At 47.2% G+C, this 20,000-nt stretch overlaps 2 protein-coding genes across 2 annotated transcripts in view; both read left to right on the top strand.

Moving 5' to 3' along the window:
- The window catches only part of enpp1 (ectonucleotide pyrophosphatase/phosphodiesterase 1), a 27,561-nt gene extending 7,704 nt beyond the window's left edge, over window positions 1-19,857 (top strand). Inside the window, 23 exon segments of the mRNA XM_030344820.1 lie at window positions 267-392; window positions 1,795-1,858; window positions 3,967-4,064; window positions 4,422-4,501; window positions 4,857-4,976; window positions 6,287-6,396; window positions 6,512-6,577; window positions 6,680-6,752; window positions 6,961-7,069; window positions 7,654-7,785; window positions 8,002-8,033; window positions 8,412-8,539; window positions 11,011-11,080; window positions 11,929-12,016; window positions 12,382-12,566; window positions 13,801-14,001; window positions 15,743-15,832; window positions 15,834-15,857; window positions 15,859-15,880; window positions 16,249-16,323; window positions 17,834-17,966; window positions 18,225-18,369; window positions 19,583-19,857. Coding sequence (XP_030200680.1) covers window positions 267-392; window positions 1,795-1,858; window positions 3,967-4,064; window positions 4,422-4,501; window positions 4,857-4,976; window positions 6,287-6,396; window positions 6,512-6,577; window positions 6,680-6,752; window positions 6,961-7,069; window positions 7,654-7,785; window positions 8,002-8,033; window positions 8,412-8,539; window positions 11,011-11,080; window positions 11,929-12,016; window positions 12,382-12,566; window positions 13,801-14,001; window positions 15,743-15,832; window positions 15,834-15,857; window positions 15,859-15,880; window positions 16,249-16,323; window positions 17,834-17,966; window positions 18,225-18,369; window positions 19,583-19,735 — 2,324 coding nt within the window. The 3' untranslated portion in view covers window positions 19,736-19,857.
- A 90-nt stretch (window positions 19,858-19,947) lies between these two features.
- The window catches only part of sytl3 (synaptotagmin-like 3), a 13,512-nt gene continuing 13,459 nt past the window's right edge, over window positions 19,948-20,000 (top strand). The window contains 1 exon segment of the mRNA XM_030344821.1: window positions 19,948-20,000. This exon segment is cut by the window's right edge and continues 957 nt beyond it. The gene's annotated coding sequence lies outside the window, so the exon portion shown is untranslated.

The raw sequence follows: 20,000 nt of genomic DNA, 5'->3' as shown, positions 1-20,000 counted from the left end.
GGCTTGATAGTGATAAAGGACAGATTGATTTGAAAGTCACAACTGACTAATTTCTTGCACGCAAGCAAGCAAGCACACGCACGCACGTACAAACATACCTGACCTAATTTCCATGTGTCCTTAAAAGCTGATGCTAATAGTTGGTTGTTTTCCATGTTCATGATTTTTCATTCACATCTCTCTGTCTCTGTCTCTCTCTCTCTGTCGCTCTCTCTCTCTCTCGTCCTTCCCTCCCTCCTCCTCCCTCTCCCTCTCTCTCCCATCAGTCTGGCGACAGAGCTGCAGCAGGTCCCGCTGTGGCGAGCAGAGGTTGTCCTACGGTCTGTGCTCCTGCTCGGACGACTGCTTGCAAAAGGGCGACTGCTGTGTTAACTACAAGAGCCAGTGTCAAGGTGGGCTCTGACCTCAGCCTCGCCCTCAGACACACGCACACACACACACACACACACACACACACACACACACACACACACACACACACACACACACACACACACACACACACACACACACACACACACACACACTAGTGATCCAAAACAGTCCCTCTGGCATCATTGGAAAACAAGAGAGTAACATTCAAAACATAAGTCCAAATGCAAAACATGTGTACACATAACAATAAAAGTACAAAGGACATATTGGATTGATCAGCATTTTGTCTCAACAACGCAGAGGACAGCTTATACTTCCTAGACAGGGTGAACCAAAGACAACGCAAGCAAGGAGAACAGATCAGCACATATAAAGCAAGACTGAGGTGGGCTGGGTCCCCCCCCCCCGGTGCCTGACATGTTTTAATCAAAGGGTCGTGTCCTAGGGAAGAGTGCTGAGAGTGCTCAGACGGCCTGCTGGGTACAGGGTGAGCCCCACTCGTGTGTTGAACAGTCCCCGGAGGATCACTGAGCACTCCTGTATTCCTCTCTGTATTGCGGTTCACTTCTGCCTTGACATTTGCGACTGTGAAGACAGCACGGGGCCGATGGAACAGGGGGACTCGTACAACGCATCATGTGCACGTCGTGAAGATCTCCAGATGGCATTGAGTTCTGTTCGGTCTGTAGAGAGCCACGGAAGCAGAACGATTAATCACGGTGCAGACAACAACCAGTGCGTAGCTCTGGTGGCTAACACCTTTTGCTGTCATATCTCAAGCTGTGTGAGAAAACATCGCTTCAGTTCCTTCAACTGGAGATACCGTTAGACATTTCACAAGCCGTTTCCTATTTATTTTTTTAATAACGCCCAAAATAAACCTATGAGTCAGGGCACATGTTCCATGCCTCAAGCTGAACATATGTACTCCTCTCAGATCCTTTTTTTTTCCCATCTGTAAGTCGTTTGGGCCAAGTAGTTCCCTCTCTTGGCTAACCTCGTCTGGTCCCACCCTAGTAAACGGTGAACCCGAAGCTTCACCAGGAAGAGGCATCTTCTGAGGAACGCAGAAGCTGTGTTGTCACCCCCCCCCCCCCCGTCTTCAGTCATGTCGTTACCACAAAGAACAATGCTCCGCTCTCCACAATGTGTTACTGCTCATTAAAAGTCAATTGAAGTGGTTGCTTTAGTTTCACTGTCGCCCGTAATGTTTTCCTAAAAATCTGAACGTGGTACATTCTCCTTTTCAAGCATATTGCTAGAAAAGTTGTAAAAAAAATACCAATGGACTGTATTATCTGTTATGATTAGTAGCCTCCTGCTCATATACATTAATCTTGTGTGAGGCATCATCGCTGACCTCTAACGCCTGACCTCTAACCCTCCCACTGGCCCTTGACCCTCCCTTTGCCTCTGCAGACGGCGGGAAGACCTGGCTGGACCAGGAGTGTGAGGAAATCGGACAGCCACAGTGTCCAGCCGGGTAACGCAAACGCTCCCTCTCCATCCGCACTGACAATCACAAAAATCGAGCCTACCGCTTCCATGAGGTCTGGTTGCGAGTGGCTATGCATTGCCACCTTCCCACCCTCTCTCCCCCCTCTCTTTCTCTGAGACCTCTGCTGGTCTCAGTTCTGTTCTCGCTTCCTACCAAAAGCCCGGTTTCCTTTTATTTTGGTGAACCCAATTTGTTCGAGGAAAGGCACATCTGTGGTCCTTAAGATAGCGGATCAGCACATTTGAGGCATTTCCGCAAGCAATTAGCGAACCGGGCTCATTCCCAGGGATTTGTTTTTAGCTTGCTGTTGGCGAGGATATGGCTAGAATTGGGTGACGGTAACACAAATCAGCAAACAGCACATTGGTTTTGACTGATGCCGGAATGGCGCTGGACTCGATTACGTATTAATTCCCCCCCATTCGTTTCTCCCATGGTTATGTTAGGTTAGGTTAAGCTTTATTGTCCCCGTGGGGAAGTTTGTCTTGGGCACAGTGCATCATTGCTTTCAAAACATGCACGGAGAGGACAACAAAACAAAAAGAAACAGACAAACCAACCATTTTAACATCGACAACATGGAGCTTGATAGACTGTAGGTAAAATTACAGTATCAGGATAAAGTGCAAGTGTTAATATTATATTGCATTGCATATTGCCCTATTGTACTAGAACTTGTGGATAAAGTGATCTGTGCTAAAGTGCTATGTGCTAAAGTGCCTACCTATTTATTGCGCATTATTCTATGGAGACGGTATTGTGGCAACAGGCAAACAAGAGATGCTCCAAGCTGCTCATAGCTCTCGTGCCAACAGCCTACATCAGGCTCCTCTGATCCCCGCGTCAGCAGATGAATTGGGTGACGTGTGAGACAATTGTTTCCTGTTGGTTGCGGTTTGGCAGTCTGGCGCGTGGATCCACATTTATTCAGCTGCTGCTGTTGTATTTATGTTCAGAGGAAGGGCAGGAATCACACTTTTTTTTGTTTTTTGTTTTTATACATAAATATATCGCTCACCAAGTGACGTTTACTGTGTGGAAAATACACCATTTGGCATCAAGTATAAAGTATGTGGGGTGTGTGTTGGCATGTGTGTGTGTTTCTGTGTGCGCGTGTGTGTTCGTGTGTGGGCATTCTTTCTCGCTAAGAATAAGGGTGTGACCCTAGAAACGTAGACTATGGAAAAGCAAACATTTGTCAAAATAAATGCAATGTTATTTTTAACACGCTATGACTTTCTACTTGAACAGTCACGTCTCAATGGTGTTTGGGATTTTCCTTCAGTGGTGAACTTGGTCTCTGTGAGTGCTGTGTTTTCAAATGTCATTGCAGTATTCCATGTGTTATTCCTCATTAAGTATAGACCTAATAGGATTCTCTTGAGACTAGAGGTTTTGGGGCCCCTAGTTGAAGACTTCGTTTTTTTTGTTCTTCACCTCACATGAAGCACTAAAAATTCATGACCTGGTTCGTCGAGTAGAAGTCATAGATTCTTCACAGATTTGACGATGCCTTTTATGAGTGCTCAAACGTCGTTGGAAAAGTAATCCATTATGTTTTGACAATTAATTCAGTTTATCATTAGTGATAGAGGAGCCGCCATAATTGTAACCTTTGGAATGACCTCACACGAAGAATCGTTTTTCCATCCGTTGTCGGGGTGTCGATTGTCAATTTTTCCTTCTCTTCCTACTTCTCCTTTTCCCTAAAGTGTGTGTGTGTGGGCTGTGTTCAGTTTACACACGCACACACACACACACACACACACACACACACACACACACACACACACACACACACACACACACACACACACACACACGCACACACACACACACACACACACACACACACACACACACACACACACACAAACACTCTCTCTGTCTTCCTTTCTGTCTGTCACACGCACCCACGCACGACTCATACTGTATATATATCCCCCACTGTGCTTAAGAGGATCAGTTTCCTTTTGCAACACTGAGTCACTGTTCACCGTGTGCCGTGGCTCTCACCCTTCCCCACCCTACTCCTTCCTAACCTCACTCTTCTTCTTTCCTCTCCTTCTCTTGGACTCTGTGAACCCTCACAGTTTCTCCAAGCCTCCGGTGATCCTGATCTCCATGGACGGCTTCAGGGCCGGCTATCTGAAGGCCTACGGGAGCATGCTGCCCGTGCTCAGCAAGCTACGTATGTTTTTTACCGCCAAGGCTCCCCACCGGGTTGGTCCTCCGGGGAAAACCGCCATATGCCTGCCGAAACGGACAGATTTATCATTTTTATTATTGTTAATAGTCAGGCCATTTTACCTATTTGGCTTCAAATCCACTTCCCTACCATCAAATACATGCAAAAGTGAATTCCCCAAAAATATTGTCCCTTCGTTTTAATGCGGCTTTTGATCCTCCATTCACACTCATCGAGGAAGCTACACTCATCGAGGAAGCTATTTCCCACTTGCAAAAAATGGAACGAAAAACAGTGTCCGTAAGTGTCCATGTTAACCAATCCCTTGTTTCCTCTCCTTTTGTTTTGCTTTGGCTCCAGGCCGCTGCGGTACATCCACCTCACACATGAGGCCTGTGTATCCGTCCAAGACCTTTCCCAACCACTACTCCATAGTGACAGTGAGTCGGGCCGATCGCACACTCTGAAGGGGTCAAGGGTTAGGTTGACCTTACACAGGCCAGCCGGTTGGTTTAACAGCTCTCCATCGCTTGGTACATCTTTCACATCTTCTCTTTGGGTCTAGTGTAAACATGGAACTTACTGTTTATCGGGATTAGGTCTTTAGGGTTCCCCACCCACTGTCAAAAGATTATCGAGTTGGCATCGACCAAAGGAGTTTCCTGAAACTTCTTGTAATGTTAGCTTTGTGTTTGCATGTGTGTGTGTGTGTGTTTGTGTGTGTCTGTGTGTGTGCAATCGTGTGTGTGTGTGCGTGCGTGTGTGTGTGTGTGTGTGTGTGCGTCTTCAACACAGGGCCTCTATCCAGAGTCTCACGGCATCGTGGACAACAAGATGTACGACGTGGGCCGCAACGCCTTGTTCAGCCTCAGAGTTCCGGAGAAAAACAACCCTGAATGGTACCAGGGAGAGCCTGTGAGTGGGCATCCCATGTTTTCAAAGTGCACGTGATAGGGCACAGCTTGTGAGTCATTTCACATGAGGAACCAAGACACCTGGCCTATTGAGAAACTATCCCCATACACAGTTTCACTTGATCATTCATGGGTTCTTTTTGTTGTGGGTTTGTATCACAGCTGACGTTTACCTTTCCGCCCTACAAAGTACATTTGCGTGATTGCGTTGCGGACAAACCCCTTTTTTTTATTTTTGAACAAAGCATGACTTACGCCACGTTATAACGACACATGCTTTGTTCAAAAATAAATTCGGTGGAGAAACACAGAGTCCTGATGTGAATTACATGTAACAGTACGATGATGATGACAGTGTGACAGTGGTTTGACATTTAAATATGCACTTGATTTGAATTAGTACTTCTGTGAGACAGACTGCCCCCGTAGGAGTAGGTGGCTCGTGTGTGCTTAAATGGTGACTCAAGTACTATTTTCTTATAATAATACTGTGTTATTCTGGGCATGCGGGTTCATTTGGACTGATTCCAGTCCAGACCGGAACCTGACACTGGCCACATTAAAACAATTATGTGAACAGCCAAACAGAAAATCGGATCTGAGCAATAAATCTGAATTGAGCACTGACGCTTGCATTGTGAACGGAGGCTAAGATTGTTTTTTTTAATGATAATAATAACCCAACGTCAGTGAGTTCTTTGTTTGAGCCTCTCTCCTCTCCTTCTCCTCTTCTCCTCCCCTTCCTTTCCTCTCCCCCTCTCCCCCTCTCCTCCTCTTCTCCTTCTCCTCCTCCTTGCCCCTCCTCTCCTCCCTCCTCTCCTCCCTCCCTCCTCCTCCCTCCCTCTCCTCCCTCCTCTCCTCCCTCCTCTCCTCCCTCCTCTCCTCCCTCCCTCTCCTCCCTCCCCTCTCCTCCCCTCCTCTCTCCTCCCTCCTCTCCTCCCTCCCTCTCCTCCCTCTCCTCTCCTCTCCTCCCTCCCTCTCCTCCCTCCCCTCTCCTCCCTCCTCTCCTCCCTCCTCTCCTCCTCCCTCTCCTCCCTCTCCTCTCCTCTTCCCTCCTCTCCTCCCTCCCTCTCCTCCCTCTCCTCTCCTCTCCTCCCTCCTCTCCTCCCTTCCTTTCCTCTCCCCCTCTCCCCCTCTCCCCCTCTCCTCCTCTTCTCCTTCTCCTCCTCCTCGCCTCTCCTCTCCTCCCTCCCTCTCCTCCCTCCTTCTCTCTCCTCCTCCTCCCTCTCCTCTCCTCTCCTCTCTCCTCTCCTCCCTCCTCTCCTCCCTCCCTCTCCTCCCTCCCTCTCCTCTCCTCTCCCTCCTCTCCAGGTGTGGCTCACGGCTATGCGTAACAACCTGAAGGCAGGCACGTTCTTCTGGCCCGGCTCTGACGTGGCCATCAGTGGCCGGTTCCCAAACTACTACATGAACTACAGCCGGTGAGCGAGAGGTCCCGCTACGCCATGTGGCATTAATAACAACGCTATCACTCCAGAGACGCGACTTCTGACTTCTGACGCTCACGCCTTGAAAAAACACAATCTTGATTGACAGGGGCATTCCGTTTGACCAGAGGGTCTCCACGCTGTTTGAATGGCTCAAGCTGCCGCAGGGGAAGAGGTAAAGCAGTTAGCTCTCCGTTTTCCTCTAGTCCTCACCGGTCGCTCAGTGTTCTCCCGCTCGGCCCTGCTGCAGATTGATGGTTATACCGTTCTCCCCCAGGCCAGACTTCTACACTTTGTACCTGGAGGAGCCAGACGCTGCAGGCCATCAACATGGACCCGACAGCAAGGAGGTACGCGGATCGTGGGCCTTCCTCCAAACCGTTAACCGCGTGGTGTGACGTCCCCCGGTGGAGGATTGCAGAACAGAGAGAGACGGGGGGCGCTGGGGATTCGATCCATAGCCTACCAGCCAACCTAACCTCCCTTCTGCTTCCATCCACGGACGTTGGGTCTCGCTCTCTGCCCGGCGGGGTGGTCGGGTGGTGTCGGTCGGTCCAGGTGAAGGACGCCCTGAAGAACGTGGACCAGGTCATCGGCTCCCTGATGGAGGGCCTGAAGCAGAGAGGCCTGCATCGCTGCGTCAACCTGGTCCTGCTCTCCGACCACGGTGAGACCCCCCCCAATTTTTTTTTTTAATCGTGATTAATCGCATTAATGTCATAGTTAACTCACGATTAATCGCAGATCTTTTTTCTATGCTAAATATCCCTCGATTTCTTTGTCCCATTAATTTTTCTCATTTTAATGCTCTTATCAACATGAAAAAAATGCATCGGCTTGCCTTGTGCAAATGTTTTCTTATTGATAACAACATTGGCATATACTGATCAAAACAGGACGATACAAAAAAAAGCCTATAGTGCAATTAAACGATGAACATACAAACATACTGCCTTGAACATAGCAGTCAGGCTACTGCTTCTTTGTTTGAGCCAAAAAAATGAAAAAGAGAAAAAAAGAAAAATGAAATAATAAATTGCGTCAATTGCGCGATAAAAAAATTAACGCTGTTAAAATTGGTTTGCGTTAACGCCGTTAATAACGCGTTTAACTGACAGCCCTAAAAAAATAAATAGATACATATATAGATATATATATAGATGATAGATAGATAGATAAAGTAAGTATATAGACAAATTAAGATTCTAGACTCCTGTACCACTGGGCTGAGGCTTCATGCTCCGTCCCCAGGCATGGAGGAGGCTTCCTGTAGCCGCGCGGCCTACATCTCCAACTACCAGAGCAACGTGGACGACTTCATCATCATCCAGGGCCCCGCGCCCCGCATCCGGCCCAAGCGGCTCCCAGAGGACTTCTTCACCTGTGGGTTCACGGCCGTCCATAACCCCCCCCCCCCCCATTCCTTCCTCCCCACCCCTGTCACTCGTACACTGTTTTTGTTTTTTTTCCGGTTTGTACGCCCGTTGTTTGTCCTTAAATGTCGAGTTATCATTGATGAATGAATTTCCGTTTTGATACCATTGTGTCTCCCGTTCCTCCCTCGTCCGTTCCATCCCCGCCCCCCCCACCCCCACCCAGTCGACTACAAGGGGCTCGTAAAGAACTTGTCGGTATGTGAAGCATGCGAAACGTGTCCTATGTGTTTACAACGGATCAAAAATGATCTGCCGGCTTGACTGCTTGTTAAACAGCTCTTTCTCTCTCTCTCTCTCTCTCCTCTCTCTCTCTCTCTCTCTTCTCTCTCTCTCTATCGCTCTCTCTCTCTCTCTATCGCTCTCACACTCACTCTCTCTCTCCCTCCACCCTCTCTCTCCCCCATATCTCTCTCACTCTCTGAGGTCCCCCTCACCCCCTTCCACGTGTGTGTGTGTGTATGTGCTTCGCTCGTGTGAGTGTGAGTGTGCGTGTGTGTGTGTGTGTGTGTGTGTGTGTGTGTGTGTGTGTGTGTGTGTGTGTGTGTGTGTGTGTGTCTGTGTGTGTGTGTGAAGTGCAGGGCAGATGACCAGCCGATGAGGCCCTACATGAAGGAGGACCTGCCCAAGCGGCTGCACTTTGCCAACAACGTGCGCATCGAGGCCGCCCACCTGTACATGAGGGCCGGCTGGCAGGCCGCGCTGTGAGTGAGCCGCGCCTCCCTTAACCCCGCTCACACTAAACACACACCAGTTCACATATGGGCAAACCGGCCCTAACGCTTGCGTTCACAGCCTCATGTTTATACAGGATTTTCCCATTACACCGGTAAAAGACGGCGCATTAATTGGGTTTGGGGTCCTTAACATAGCAGCGATACTAAAAACAATAGAAAGTTATATATTTAATGTGTAGTGTGTGTAAAGGGAAAATGTGCTTGTGTATGTGTGTTTGTGTATGCACAGTTACGTGTGTGTGTGTGTGTGTGTGCGTGTGTGTGTCACAGGCAGAATTGGAACTTGTTTGGACCAGTCATGTGGCTGGAGGCGGGGATCTGTAAGCACGTAGTTGGCTAAGAACAGACGAACATAAACTCTGCCTCGTTGGGGAGACACGCCAAAACATCTGACTTTCTTAGAAAGACTGTCTGCTTCAAATCAACACTGTGTAGGCCACAAATGTAAACCAGGGTGGGCAATTTATTAATATCACATATCATATGTTGACGTTTGGTTCCAACAGCAATCAATAAATCAAATTCTCAAACAACTGAAAAAGATCTGGCTTATTAAAGGCCTCAACAGCCACAGACATGTGTTTTATTTAGGCTGGAATGAAATGACTGCATGGCCGACCTCTCGGTCAACCTGCCTACCCACCACTCGCACACACCCCGTCAGTGCACTCGTTGCCCATGACCAGTGACCATGACCAGAGCCTTCTGCCGCCTTCAAAACGGTCTGAGTTTCCGGGAGGTTCGGAGGTTCGGACCTTAAGCTCGGAGGAAAGTGCTTTGAACACAGCTCCGTTGGGTCCGAGTTTTCACTCAGAGTTTCGTGCGGAAGTAGAGCTACCCGAGTCCTCCGAGTTCACCCCACAACAATGGCAGCCCATTTCATTGATGGACTGAAGTGAACTTGCAGCAAGCACTAATGCCGCGTTTCCACTGCAGGGTGCGGTACGGTTCGGTTCGCCTCAGTCCGGTAGGGAGGGGGCGGTATAGCCCAGCTCAGGTCCGAGGTCGCGTTTCCACCGCCGACAGTACCCTTTATGGTAGGCCGGATGTCGATCGCCGCGGCAGCTACGTAAACATCATAGTGACATCATAGCGGCGCGACACAGTGTAGCCTGCTCAATAAAAACAATGGAAAAGTAGAACGCGACACATTAAACCGTTCCTCACTGCTCCATCAAGCTCCCTCTGCACGTCTTCCTCCCCAAGAATGCAGAGGAACGTCTCCACCTCCTTGTTTACCCAAGCAAGTGTTTTACGCGACATGTTTTACGCAACATTGTAAAGAATAATACCTCGAGGCTACTGTTTGTTTGTTTTCATCCCCACGTCGCCCGGAAGTGACGACTCTGTCGACCAACCAACGGAGATTTTCCGGGCACCCTTTCAGGCGTCTCAGTACCCCAACGGAGGAGTACTGAAGGAGAGGGCAAAACGAGTACGGCTCAGTCCGGGTCACGCCCACTTTTGGCGGTCGAAACGTAATCCGTACCGCACCTTTGCGAACCGAACCGTATCGCACCCTGCAGTGGAAACGCGCCATAAGAGGCGAACTTAACACCCATTCTTACATTTGCATTATGACACATTATAGATTACAATTATATACATCACCTGATAAATTCTCTCTCATGTTCAACCATCGCAAGCAGTTCTAATAACTCATTAATGTGATTAAGCAAAGAAGCGCTAAGAGGTCCCTGCGGGCATTCATAATTGTAGTTGTTATGAAGTCTAGTCTCACGAACTTTCAATTTTTCCGGTTTTATGTCATAGCCTACGCAATTCTGAGGTTTCCTGAACGCGCTTATTTTGGAAGAAGGAAAGGTTTATGTAAAGACACGTAAGAGCTTCCGAACCTCTGAGCTGTTTTGAAGGCGGCATTCCGCAAGGCTAGACAAACATTTAGCAAAGCTAGCGAGGCTGGAAGGGAGGGGTGGGATTTCTTGTGTTGGACTCTTTCAAAATCTAACACACTCCGGGCCGATTTCTCCAAATTGCCTCCTACTTTAATTCTCCTTCTGAAAGCTTCATGCACTTTCGGAATTTGTTTATGTATTGTTCAAATATCTCTGTGACGAAACGGGAAACAAGGCCTAACTCCGCCCCTTTTGGCTTTTGGATTCCGGCCTGTAACTAGGCCGTCTCCCAACCGGGAATTCAGTTTTAATGTCGTAGGACTGATGGATCTGAGAATACTCCAACCTTAACCCTAGTCTAGCTAATTATGTGGTGGTGGGGGGGGGGGGGGGGGGGGGGCTTTTGTGAAGAATGAGATGTTTATAATAGATTTGTAATTTTAATAGTGTGGGCCGTGTATTTGTGTGTGTGTGAACGTGTTTGTGTCCAGACAGCTTTGTGCGGCTGTTTGTGTGTGTGGGTGTCTGTGTTTCTTTGTATATGTGTGGTTTTCACAATGTTCTTTCCCCTTAATTTCATAGCAAGCCTGACGGGGTCAAGTACTGCAAGGGGGGGTTCCATGGCTCGGATAACATCTTTGACAACATGCAGGTGAGGCTCTGGGATTTTTTTTTTACGTTTTTAACAATACTTGTGCAATCCAGGAAGACAGGTTGTGTTGGCCAGCCAATATACAATTGATGTGGTTTCAACGGTCCGCTGAATTCTAGTTGAATCATTTCTCTGCACCAAAGTTTGAAAATCCAAAGCCCACAACCACCACAACCGCTGTTTTATGAGCCTTTGAACTGTAATTTGCTTCACACTGCAGGCTTCGCACTATGCTGCAATGCAGCCTACATTTTCCATTAAATGCAATCTTTCACCCCAAAAATGCTCTTGTCGGGCTTTTACACATGACACGAGTTCTGAAACCCCTCTCAAGCTCTAGGGTTGTTATAGCAGGTGGGTTGTATTTACTCTCAACAAAACACTTCAAACGTGAGTGGGCTGTGTGTTTGTCTTGGTGAGATGTTGACACACGCTTTGTACAGTTTATAATAGATCTACTCAAGTGCATTCCAGCCAGCATTGGGAGTTCAATATGAGTGTGATCAACCAACAAGCTGACTCTTATCCAACACGGCGGACGATTCAGACCACCGTGTCTACCTCAAAAACATCGTCAGCGAACGTTGGGCCTTTTCCTTCCCTGCTCAACAACACAACAACATGACATCATCTGGGGTGCATGCGAGTTCAGTGTGAAAGCACACCTTCACGTTGAATTTGACTTTACCCTCGCCGTTCAAACATTAACTCATGGTCTATTTTTGTGTGTGGCATGTTTGAGGTCGGCTTTTGAGTCTAAACGGAATGACTAAAAGGCAAGCAGACTCCTGCGTTTATTTGATGTGAGCCTTAACGTTTTGCTCGTTTTTTTCCGCCCCCACCACTAGGCTGTGTTTATTGGCTACGGACCACATCTAAAGCACAGGACTACAGTTCCCCCTTTTGAAAACATTGAAGTTTACAACCTCTTGTGTGGTGAGCCTGCCTGTCTTTGTGCCCACACTCAAGTTCTCCACTTTGGTCTACTACAGAATATTAATGTATTACATTGCATGCATTTAGTTTTTCATTAATTAAAGACCTGTCTCCTTGAAATACTGAAATTCATCTCTCTCACTTTGTCTGTCTGTCTTTGTGTCTCTCCCTGTCCCTCTCTGTTTCTTTGTCTCTCTCTGTTTCTCTGTCTGCCGCTCTCTCTATCTATCTCTGTGTCTCTTTGTCTGTCTGTCTGTCTGTCTGTCTCCCCCTCTCCCTCTTTCCCTCTCTCTCTCTCTCTCTCTCTCTCTCCTCTCTCTCTCTCTCTCTCTCTCTCTCTCTCTCTCTCTCCCTCTCTGTCTCAGACCTGCTGGGCATCCCCCCGTCCCCTAACAACGGGACCCATGGCAGTCTGAACCACCTTCTGAAGAGGCCGGTCCACCGGCCCGTGCACCCCGCCCAGCTGTCCCACGACGCGCCCTGCGGTGCCCTCTCAGCGCTGCCCATGGGAGGCCTGGGCTGCAACTGCAGCTCCGTCTCCCCCACGGAGGTACGCCCCCAGGGAGCCGCTGGGAGCGGACCACGCGCTTCCATTATTAGACCGCATTTCATCTTGAAGGATCCGATAATATGTTCGGTGTTAGATTGGACTGGATCTTTTATATTTATCTTGGGGAGTGATTAGATTCGGTTTGATTATATCAGTCTGGGTTCGACTTTTTTCTAGGAGAGTCGTATGAGATTACGTAGATTGGATTATATCAGACTGGATTACATTTTTATTTTGGAGAATCTGATGCGATTAGATTAGATTATTCAGGGCTGGATTCGATATTTATTTTGGAGAAACGGATGAGATTATATTTTATTATATTAAACTGGATTCGATTTTTTATTTTGTGTAATCTCATTAAATAGGATTTAGATTAGATTGAAGAGTTCAGAGCATTACAAACATGGGTATTTTGTCACACATGCTAATGATAATTACAAGGCCAATAGAAGGTTTACATTTAAGTATGTATATCTACAGATGTTTATATTAGTTAATAACAATCGCAAACAATATTTTTGCAAATATTTGAACAACTACCTTACTCTGAGACAAGCCTCCATTTTTTCGTGTAATCTGTCGGTTAGATGATGCAAATCCCACACCGTACAGAAAAAATGAACAGCTGAAATATCATTTATATTTGCCATACGAGGATACTGTTTATTTTATTAGCAAGAAAGAGCATGCATAGCATACTTGGAACTGCAGGCCAAATATAGACTGAAGGTATAAAATGTACACTAACAGATGTTTTTTGAATTTCATTTCAAGGTGGAAACCCTTAATGGCAAAACTCATCCAAAATTAGCTCTGGTGAGTTTCTGCTTTTGTCGATAGATGGATCCTATCCAACGCTCTGGTTCTTTTGATAATATCCATGTGTACCATCTCTTTTCATAAAGCATATTTTACCAAACATTCAGCAGTGATAATAATCTTGCCTGTTTTATGTTATTCTCCTTTGGGTGTATTATGGCTAAAAGTAGGTTTCTGAGTAATTATTAAAGTTAGTTGGTTTTTTAACCTCACAGCAAGGCGACTGGGCCCTCACGGTCCCCTTGCATGAATGATGTGTGTGTGTGTGTGTGTGTGTGTGTGGTGTGTGTGCGTGTTTGTGTGTCTCGCTGTGTGTGTCTGTGTGTGTCTCGGCGTGTGTGTCTTGATGTGTATGTGTGTCTCTGTTTGTGCGTCTCGGTGTCAGTGTGTGTGCGTGCAGTAGAAGTGCTAGTTAACCTTCCTGTGATGTTTTCCCACGTTGGTAGACTCCACGGAGGCAGCCCGCCTGCGACAGCGCCACCTCCCGTACGGCACCCCGCGGGTTCTCCAGGAGAACGCACACTTCTGCCTCCTCTACCAGGCGGACTACGTTAACGGCTTCAGCAGAGACGTACTGATGCCCCTCTGGGTGTCCTACACCCTCCCGCCCCCGGTGAGCCGCTGCCTTCCCCCTGAGAGGATCAGCTATGCGCTGTCAGCGCCGATGGCCCCACACAGGAGGCAGGGTATTGACAGTCACAGCAGAAAGGCGGGCTTCAAACGTTGTTCGTCATAGGTCCCGGGATGTCTTCTTCAATCGTTTGTGTGATCTGGCTTTTTTTATGAGAATGTTGATGTCATGGAGAAAAGTAGATTTAGAATATGAAATCTTATTAAACCACAAGGGGTAGGCAATTTGGAAACCAGCCAGAGGAAGCTACATTTTTGAAAGTATCAACCAAAAACAATCCCCCCCCTAACAGCCACAAATACACACTTTTGGTCATAGCATGTAATTGATTCATTGTTGTCAAGATTTTAAAAGAGTTTCAACAAATATTACAAGAAATGCTTCTAAAAATCCTTCCGCCTACCCAGCTCTAAGCTCTGATGCAGCATAAACAATACAAATCCAATATTTTAGAAATCTGGACTTGTCTTCCCTGTCTATGGATAATCAGACCTGATATGATTACCCTGATGTCCAATTAATAGCTTCCGCCAACTCAACAAAGGTGTTCTCAGTTGGATCTCTTTACAAACTACACGATTGGCCGCTATAATGAGGAGGCAAGAGGAAGGGCCAGAGGTTTAATTCAAACCTCTGATTTGTGAGAGTAGCATCTACACTGGCGAGGCACTACACTGTGTTATCTTGCCAGTTTTTAATCATTGTAATCTGCGGCCATGGTTTTGGTTACCAACACTGCTGTGCACACTGGTGTTGGTGTTTCACAATCAACAAAAGCTGGTTCCATCTTCTTGTTTTGGTTTCTGGTCATGATGCGGCGACGCTACAGTGTAAATCATGGTTCATGAGCTGCTAGGCTGCCAGCTTCAACACTCATTCAGCTTGTGAAATAGTTTGTTTGCTCACAGGCACAGTCCGTAGAATTCTCCAGGTCTGTGTCACAATGTGGTCACATCCTTACCAACCCACATGGGATTGTAGGCACAATTATGCAGCGCTTGGTAGAAACGTAACCATTATACATGGCTCGCACAATTATCTTTCAATTGTGGTTGGACGTGGAGCGATATACTAGCCTGGCGATGTCATACTCATAATTCTAGTCAGAATATGAGTCTGAGACCGAACCATTGGGCTGTGATTATAGGGCGGAACCAAGAAGGAAAACTAAAACCAATAAGAGCAACGTAGTATGTGACGTATGTTGTGCGAAGCACAGCTATTCTCAAACTAACTCAACTGAGCGCACGTTCGAAGAAGTAGAAAAACAAGATGGACATTTATGCCGGTTTTGTAAAAAAATTTAAGGATACACGGACAAATTGGCAAGACGGTCAGCATTTTTGAGAAAAAAAGTAAAAGCGCTGAGCGCTCTTTGGTGACGTGGTTGATTACGTTAATGTGTATCATCTGTCCATCAACGTATAAACCGCCCTTACAATTTGATTGGTCAGATCACTTTTTGATCTGACCAAATACCTTACCACGAGCTCAATTCCAGACTGAAATCTCCAGACGAAATATTTTGTGGCGGAGTTTCAGGCTGGTAATCCAGGCTATGCGATATACTGGATACACGGCATGAGTTATTTTTAGAGTTGTTAGGTATTGGAGCTGGGTTTTGACCTCTACACTACAAGGGTCTATGTAGTAGTACGTATCCTGTAAGGTCCTATCCCATGTTGCCCCAGCACTGACTGCCCCCCCCCCCCCCCCCGTCCAGACCGGTGCCCAGCCTCCGAGCCCCCGGAACGAGTCCTGTGTGCGTGAAGATGTACGCGTACCGCCCAATGCTAGCCAGACATGCGAGTCGCTACCACGATGATCCCACCTTGACCTTACGGCCTCCTTCACCCCCCCGGTGAGTAGTGTGTGTGCGTGTGCGTGTGCGTGTGCGTGTGCGTGTGTGTGGGGTAGAGGTTTGTGTATGTGTGTGTGTGTGCGTGTGTGTGGAGTGTGTGTGTGTGTGTGTGGTGCGTGTGTCATAGGGGTGTGTGTGTGTGTGTTGTGTGTGTGTGTGTGTGTGTGTGTGTGTGTGTGGTGTGTGTTGTGTGTGTGTCATAGGGGTGTGATGTGTGTGTGTGTTTTATAGAGAATCTGCTATATCTAGGGTCTATTGAGTTATCAATAACCTGTGCAGCTGTAAGAAGCAGATGGACCCATTGGACTTCTGAGGTTGACTTTTCTTTGCATGCACCTGAGGCTATCTGTGCTCTTTGCTCATTGCAGTGTTGAGTCCTGTCGGATTACAACCGGATTCTCTGCTCTCAAGCAACATGGCGCCAATGTTTCCTGCATTTAAAGGTAGATAATGAGTTGGCACTTAGTCAAAACAGATGAAGTATTATGGATTTTATAAAAACTGTAGTTGCTTAAAGGAGACATATTATGGTGTTTTACAAACAAGTTAACAATTGTATTTAGTTCCAGAAAACATGCTTTTGGGGGAAAGGAACTTTAGCCTTGACTCTCTGAAGTCCATATTGAACTGCGCGACATGGAGGAGAAAGGGATTGCTACTGCAGGAGCTGAGCTGCCGGACTGGGGCCGCCAGAGCTTCGGCGGCAGTCCGGCAGCTCAGCTCCAGACTCCCTGCCAGGCAGTCACATCGCAAACTGACAAATTAGACATCTATTTTTGTATGGAGTATACCTGCTGCTGAAATGCGGCGAACATCTCCGCCCAGCGCTCGTTCACTGGTCCACAACATCTCTAGCTATGCTCTGATTGGAGGGGGGTGGGGAACGTGGGAGGTAATATTAATAATGTGCCCCCTTCCTACGTAGGAGGGTGCGCCGAACTGACTCACTCGTACTGTAGGCAGGTACTTTCGAAAACACGTACCTCACTCACAAAAATCATGTAACAGACAACACCCAAAACCCCAGGAAGAGTGTTTGTTTCACAATATGTCCCGTTAAGGGAAAAGTTACTTATTCGAATCTGTTGAATTGATTGGTAGAAATTTGACTGCACTAAAGAAATATATTGTATATTATATTTTGTATAATAATATATAATTGTATGTGATTTTTATTGGAACAAAATTGTCTCAAGGAATTACCTTTACACTTTTGTGTGTGTGTGTGTGTGTGTGTCTGTGTATGTGAGTATGGGAACATGAGTCACTACTGGACTGGTATCGTGTGTGGTAGCGATGTAGGATGATGAAGTTGTCACGCCATAATGTTGTCTTAGCCATTCCCCTGCCTGTGTCTAGACATGCAGCGTTAGCGTTTCGTTTTTCAGGGCTGGCTCGAGTACAAGGAAGATACCAACTGTGACTTTATTCCGGTTTAGCTCTTTGGTTGGATAATGTATTGAAATGGTTGAAATGGATTCAGACTACGACCACCCATGCAGAAAATACACTGCAAGAACAAATTAAGTGGGCCGATACTGCCATCATGGGGCCTCTTTATGTATTGTACTGTATTGTAATGTACTGTATATTTTGAGGGCTAGTTATTCAGTATTCACAGAGTATCTGTGGATAACTATTGATGTTGTATATGTTGCTTCTTCAAATACCCTACACCTTTTTTGTATAAAAACTAGTTATAAAGTGAAAGTGAAACACTCCATTCACCCAGATTTGAGCTTGTCAAATGTCAGACTTTAGATTATTAATCTAGCATCACACTGTCAGAGTTCACATTACTCATCTCTAGACTTATTTCTTAGACAAATGTTCTACAAAATAATCATCAGCACTATGATCTTCCATGTATGACACCAAGGTCCTACAGGAGGCATGCTCTCTTGGTAGCATGTCTCCCTTTGGTGATGGCTGAGTATGTATATCTATCTACAGAGGTCTGGACCTATATCCACACCGTCTTGGTGCAGAACTACTCCCGGGAGCTCAACGGTGTCAATATCGTCAGTGGGCCTATATTCGACAAAAACTACGACGGAAGGTTTGACACGCCCAAGATTACTGCAGCGTAAGTTACCGTTACCCGTTAGCGGCCCGAGTGTGTGTGTGTTCATATGTGTATGTGTGTGTGTGTGTGTGTGTATGTGTGTGTAACACAACATTAACATGTCCCGCCCTCTGTGTTACTTTGTCGTGACGTATGTGTCCCAGATGAATGGCATATGAAATCATTGCTGTGTGACCATCAAGTATCACCACATTTATGGATTTTGGTTCCCCGCCCCGTTAATCCCTCGGTGCTCATGTTGTTGTGTTGTTCCTGCAGGAGCGAGGCGCCCATCCCCACACACTTCTTTGTGATCCTGACCAGCTGCGCCGACGGCGGCCTCCGCCCCGAGCTGTGCGCAGGCCCCCTTCAGGTCCGCTCCTTCGTCCTGCCGCACCGACCCGACCACACAGAGACCTGCGCTGTGAGTCCCGCCAACGCCTCACACCGACCTTCACCCCTGGCTGTGTTCCCTTCTCCACCGGCGCTTGAGTCTCTTTTACACTGAGGTTAAGAGCACGATGTGCAGGGAAATGATCCGACCGCAAAGACAGCCGAACCTCTGGGTCAACACTGCCTTTTGGAGTTTGAACTTTGTGGTTTGAACTTTTTCTAGCTATTTTCTGGTGATTATTGAGCACTTGGTACCCTCCGAAAATGTTGGAGGGGAAAAGGGTTTGGAATTATTCAAAGCTTTCGATTCTTCATAAATTGTATCTTTAAATTCAAACACTAAGTTCAGTGATAAAGCTCAGAGATCAGTGTGTGTGTGTGTGTGTGTGTGTGTGTGTGTGTGTGTGTGTGTGTGTGTGTGTGTGTGTGTGTGTGTGTGTGTGTGTGTGTGTGTGTGTGTGTGTGTGTGTGTGTGTGTGTTTGTTGTGTGTGAGTGTGTGTGTATTGTGTGTGTGCGTTTGGCGGTGTAGAGGGAAGAGGCGTGTCAATACCTCTTCTCTCCTTGTCCTATCTTGCAATGTGATCACATTTTATATTCTCTCCACCCCTCTTATCACTTGCTGCGTTCTACTTCTCTTTATCTCTCTCACTTCCTCCCCCACATGAGTTCCTTTCAACTTGTCTATAATAGTAGTGCCATATTTGTTTAAATTATTTTTAATTTAAGATTTTTTACTGGTGTTTCACTCGCTCGATTTTACTCGCTGCTTCCTCTTTTCCTTAATCTCCTCCTCCTTCCTCCCTCTCCCCTCCTTCCTCCCTCTCCTCATACTTCTTCTCCCTCTCCTCTCCCTCCCCCTCCTATACTCATCTCCACTCCTCCTCCTGCCTCTCTTCATCTCTCTTCTCCTCCTTCTCCAATTCTGTCTCCACCCCCTCCATTGCCCCTCCCTCCCTCTTCCTTCCCACTTCCTTCCTCTTCTCCTCCCTTCCTCCTCCTCCAACTGCCTCCTGATCCCTCCTCCCTCCCTCCTCCTCTTCCTTTTCCCACTCCTCCTCTCCTTTCCTCTTTCTCCTCCTCCTATGCCTCCTCCCTCCCTCCCTCCCTCCCTCCCTCCCTCCTCCTCCTCATCTCCCCTCCCTCCGCCTTTTGTTTCGTTTTTCACTGCCAGCCTTTCCATTGTGACATGTTCATTTTTCTCCCTCCCCGTCCTCCTCCTCCTCTCTCCCTCCCCCTCCTCCAGAGCGGGCCAGACTACACGTGGGTGGAGGCGTGGATGCTGCTCCACGTGTCGAGGGTCCGAGACGTGGAGCTGCTGAGCGGCCTGAGCTTCTACCAGGACAGGATCTCAGTGGAGGAGACACTGCAGCTGAAGACCTTCCTGTACGATGTGTAGCATCACCCCCTACGCCAGTACTAGCAATAATCATCAATCAATACACAGGGAAGAAAACGGGTTGATTTACCAAATGCTGCACAAGACAATCGTCCACATAGGGTTAGCACAGGTGATGTGTGCATATAAATGAAGCCTCACCCCTATGTTTTATCTAGGCTGCGGAATCTTGAAACAGAGCATCAGAGAACACATTGTTGAATCGTTGTTGACATTTTCTGAACATTTCTCTGATCCAGAATGAATACATAATAGACAAATAAGT

Source organism: Gadus morhua, chromosome 21 (assembly GCF_902167405.1).
Source record: "Gadus morhua chromosome 21, gadMor3.0, whole genome shotgun sequence".
Lineage (NCBI taxonomy): Eukaryota > Metazoa > Chordata > Actinopteri > Gadiformes > Gadidae > Gadus > Gadus morhua.
This window is presented reverse-complemented; position numbering and strand designations above follow the sequence as displayed.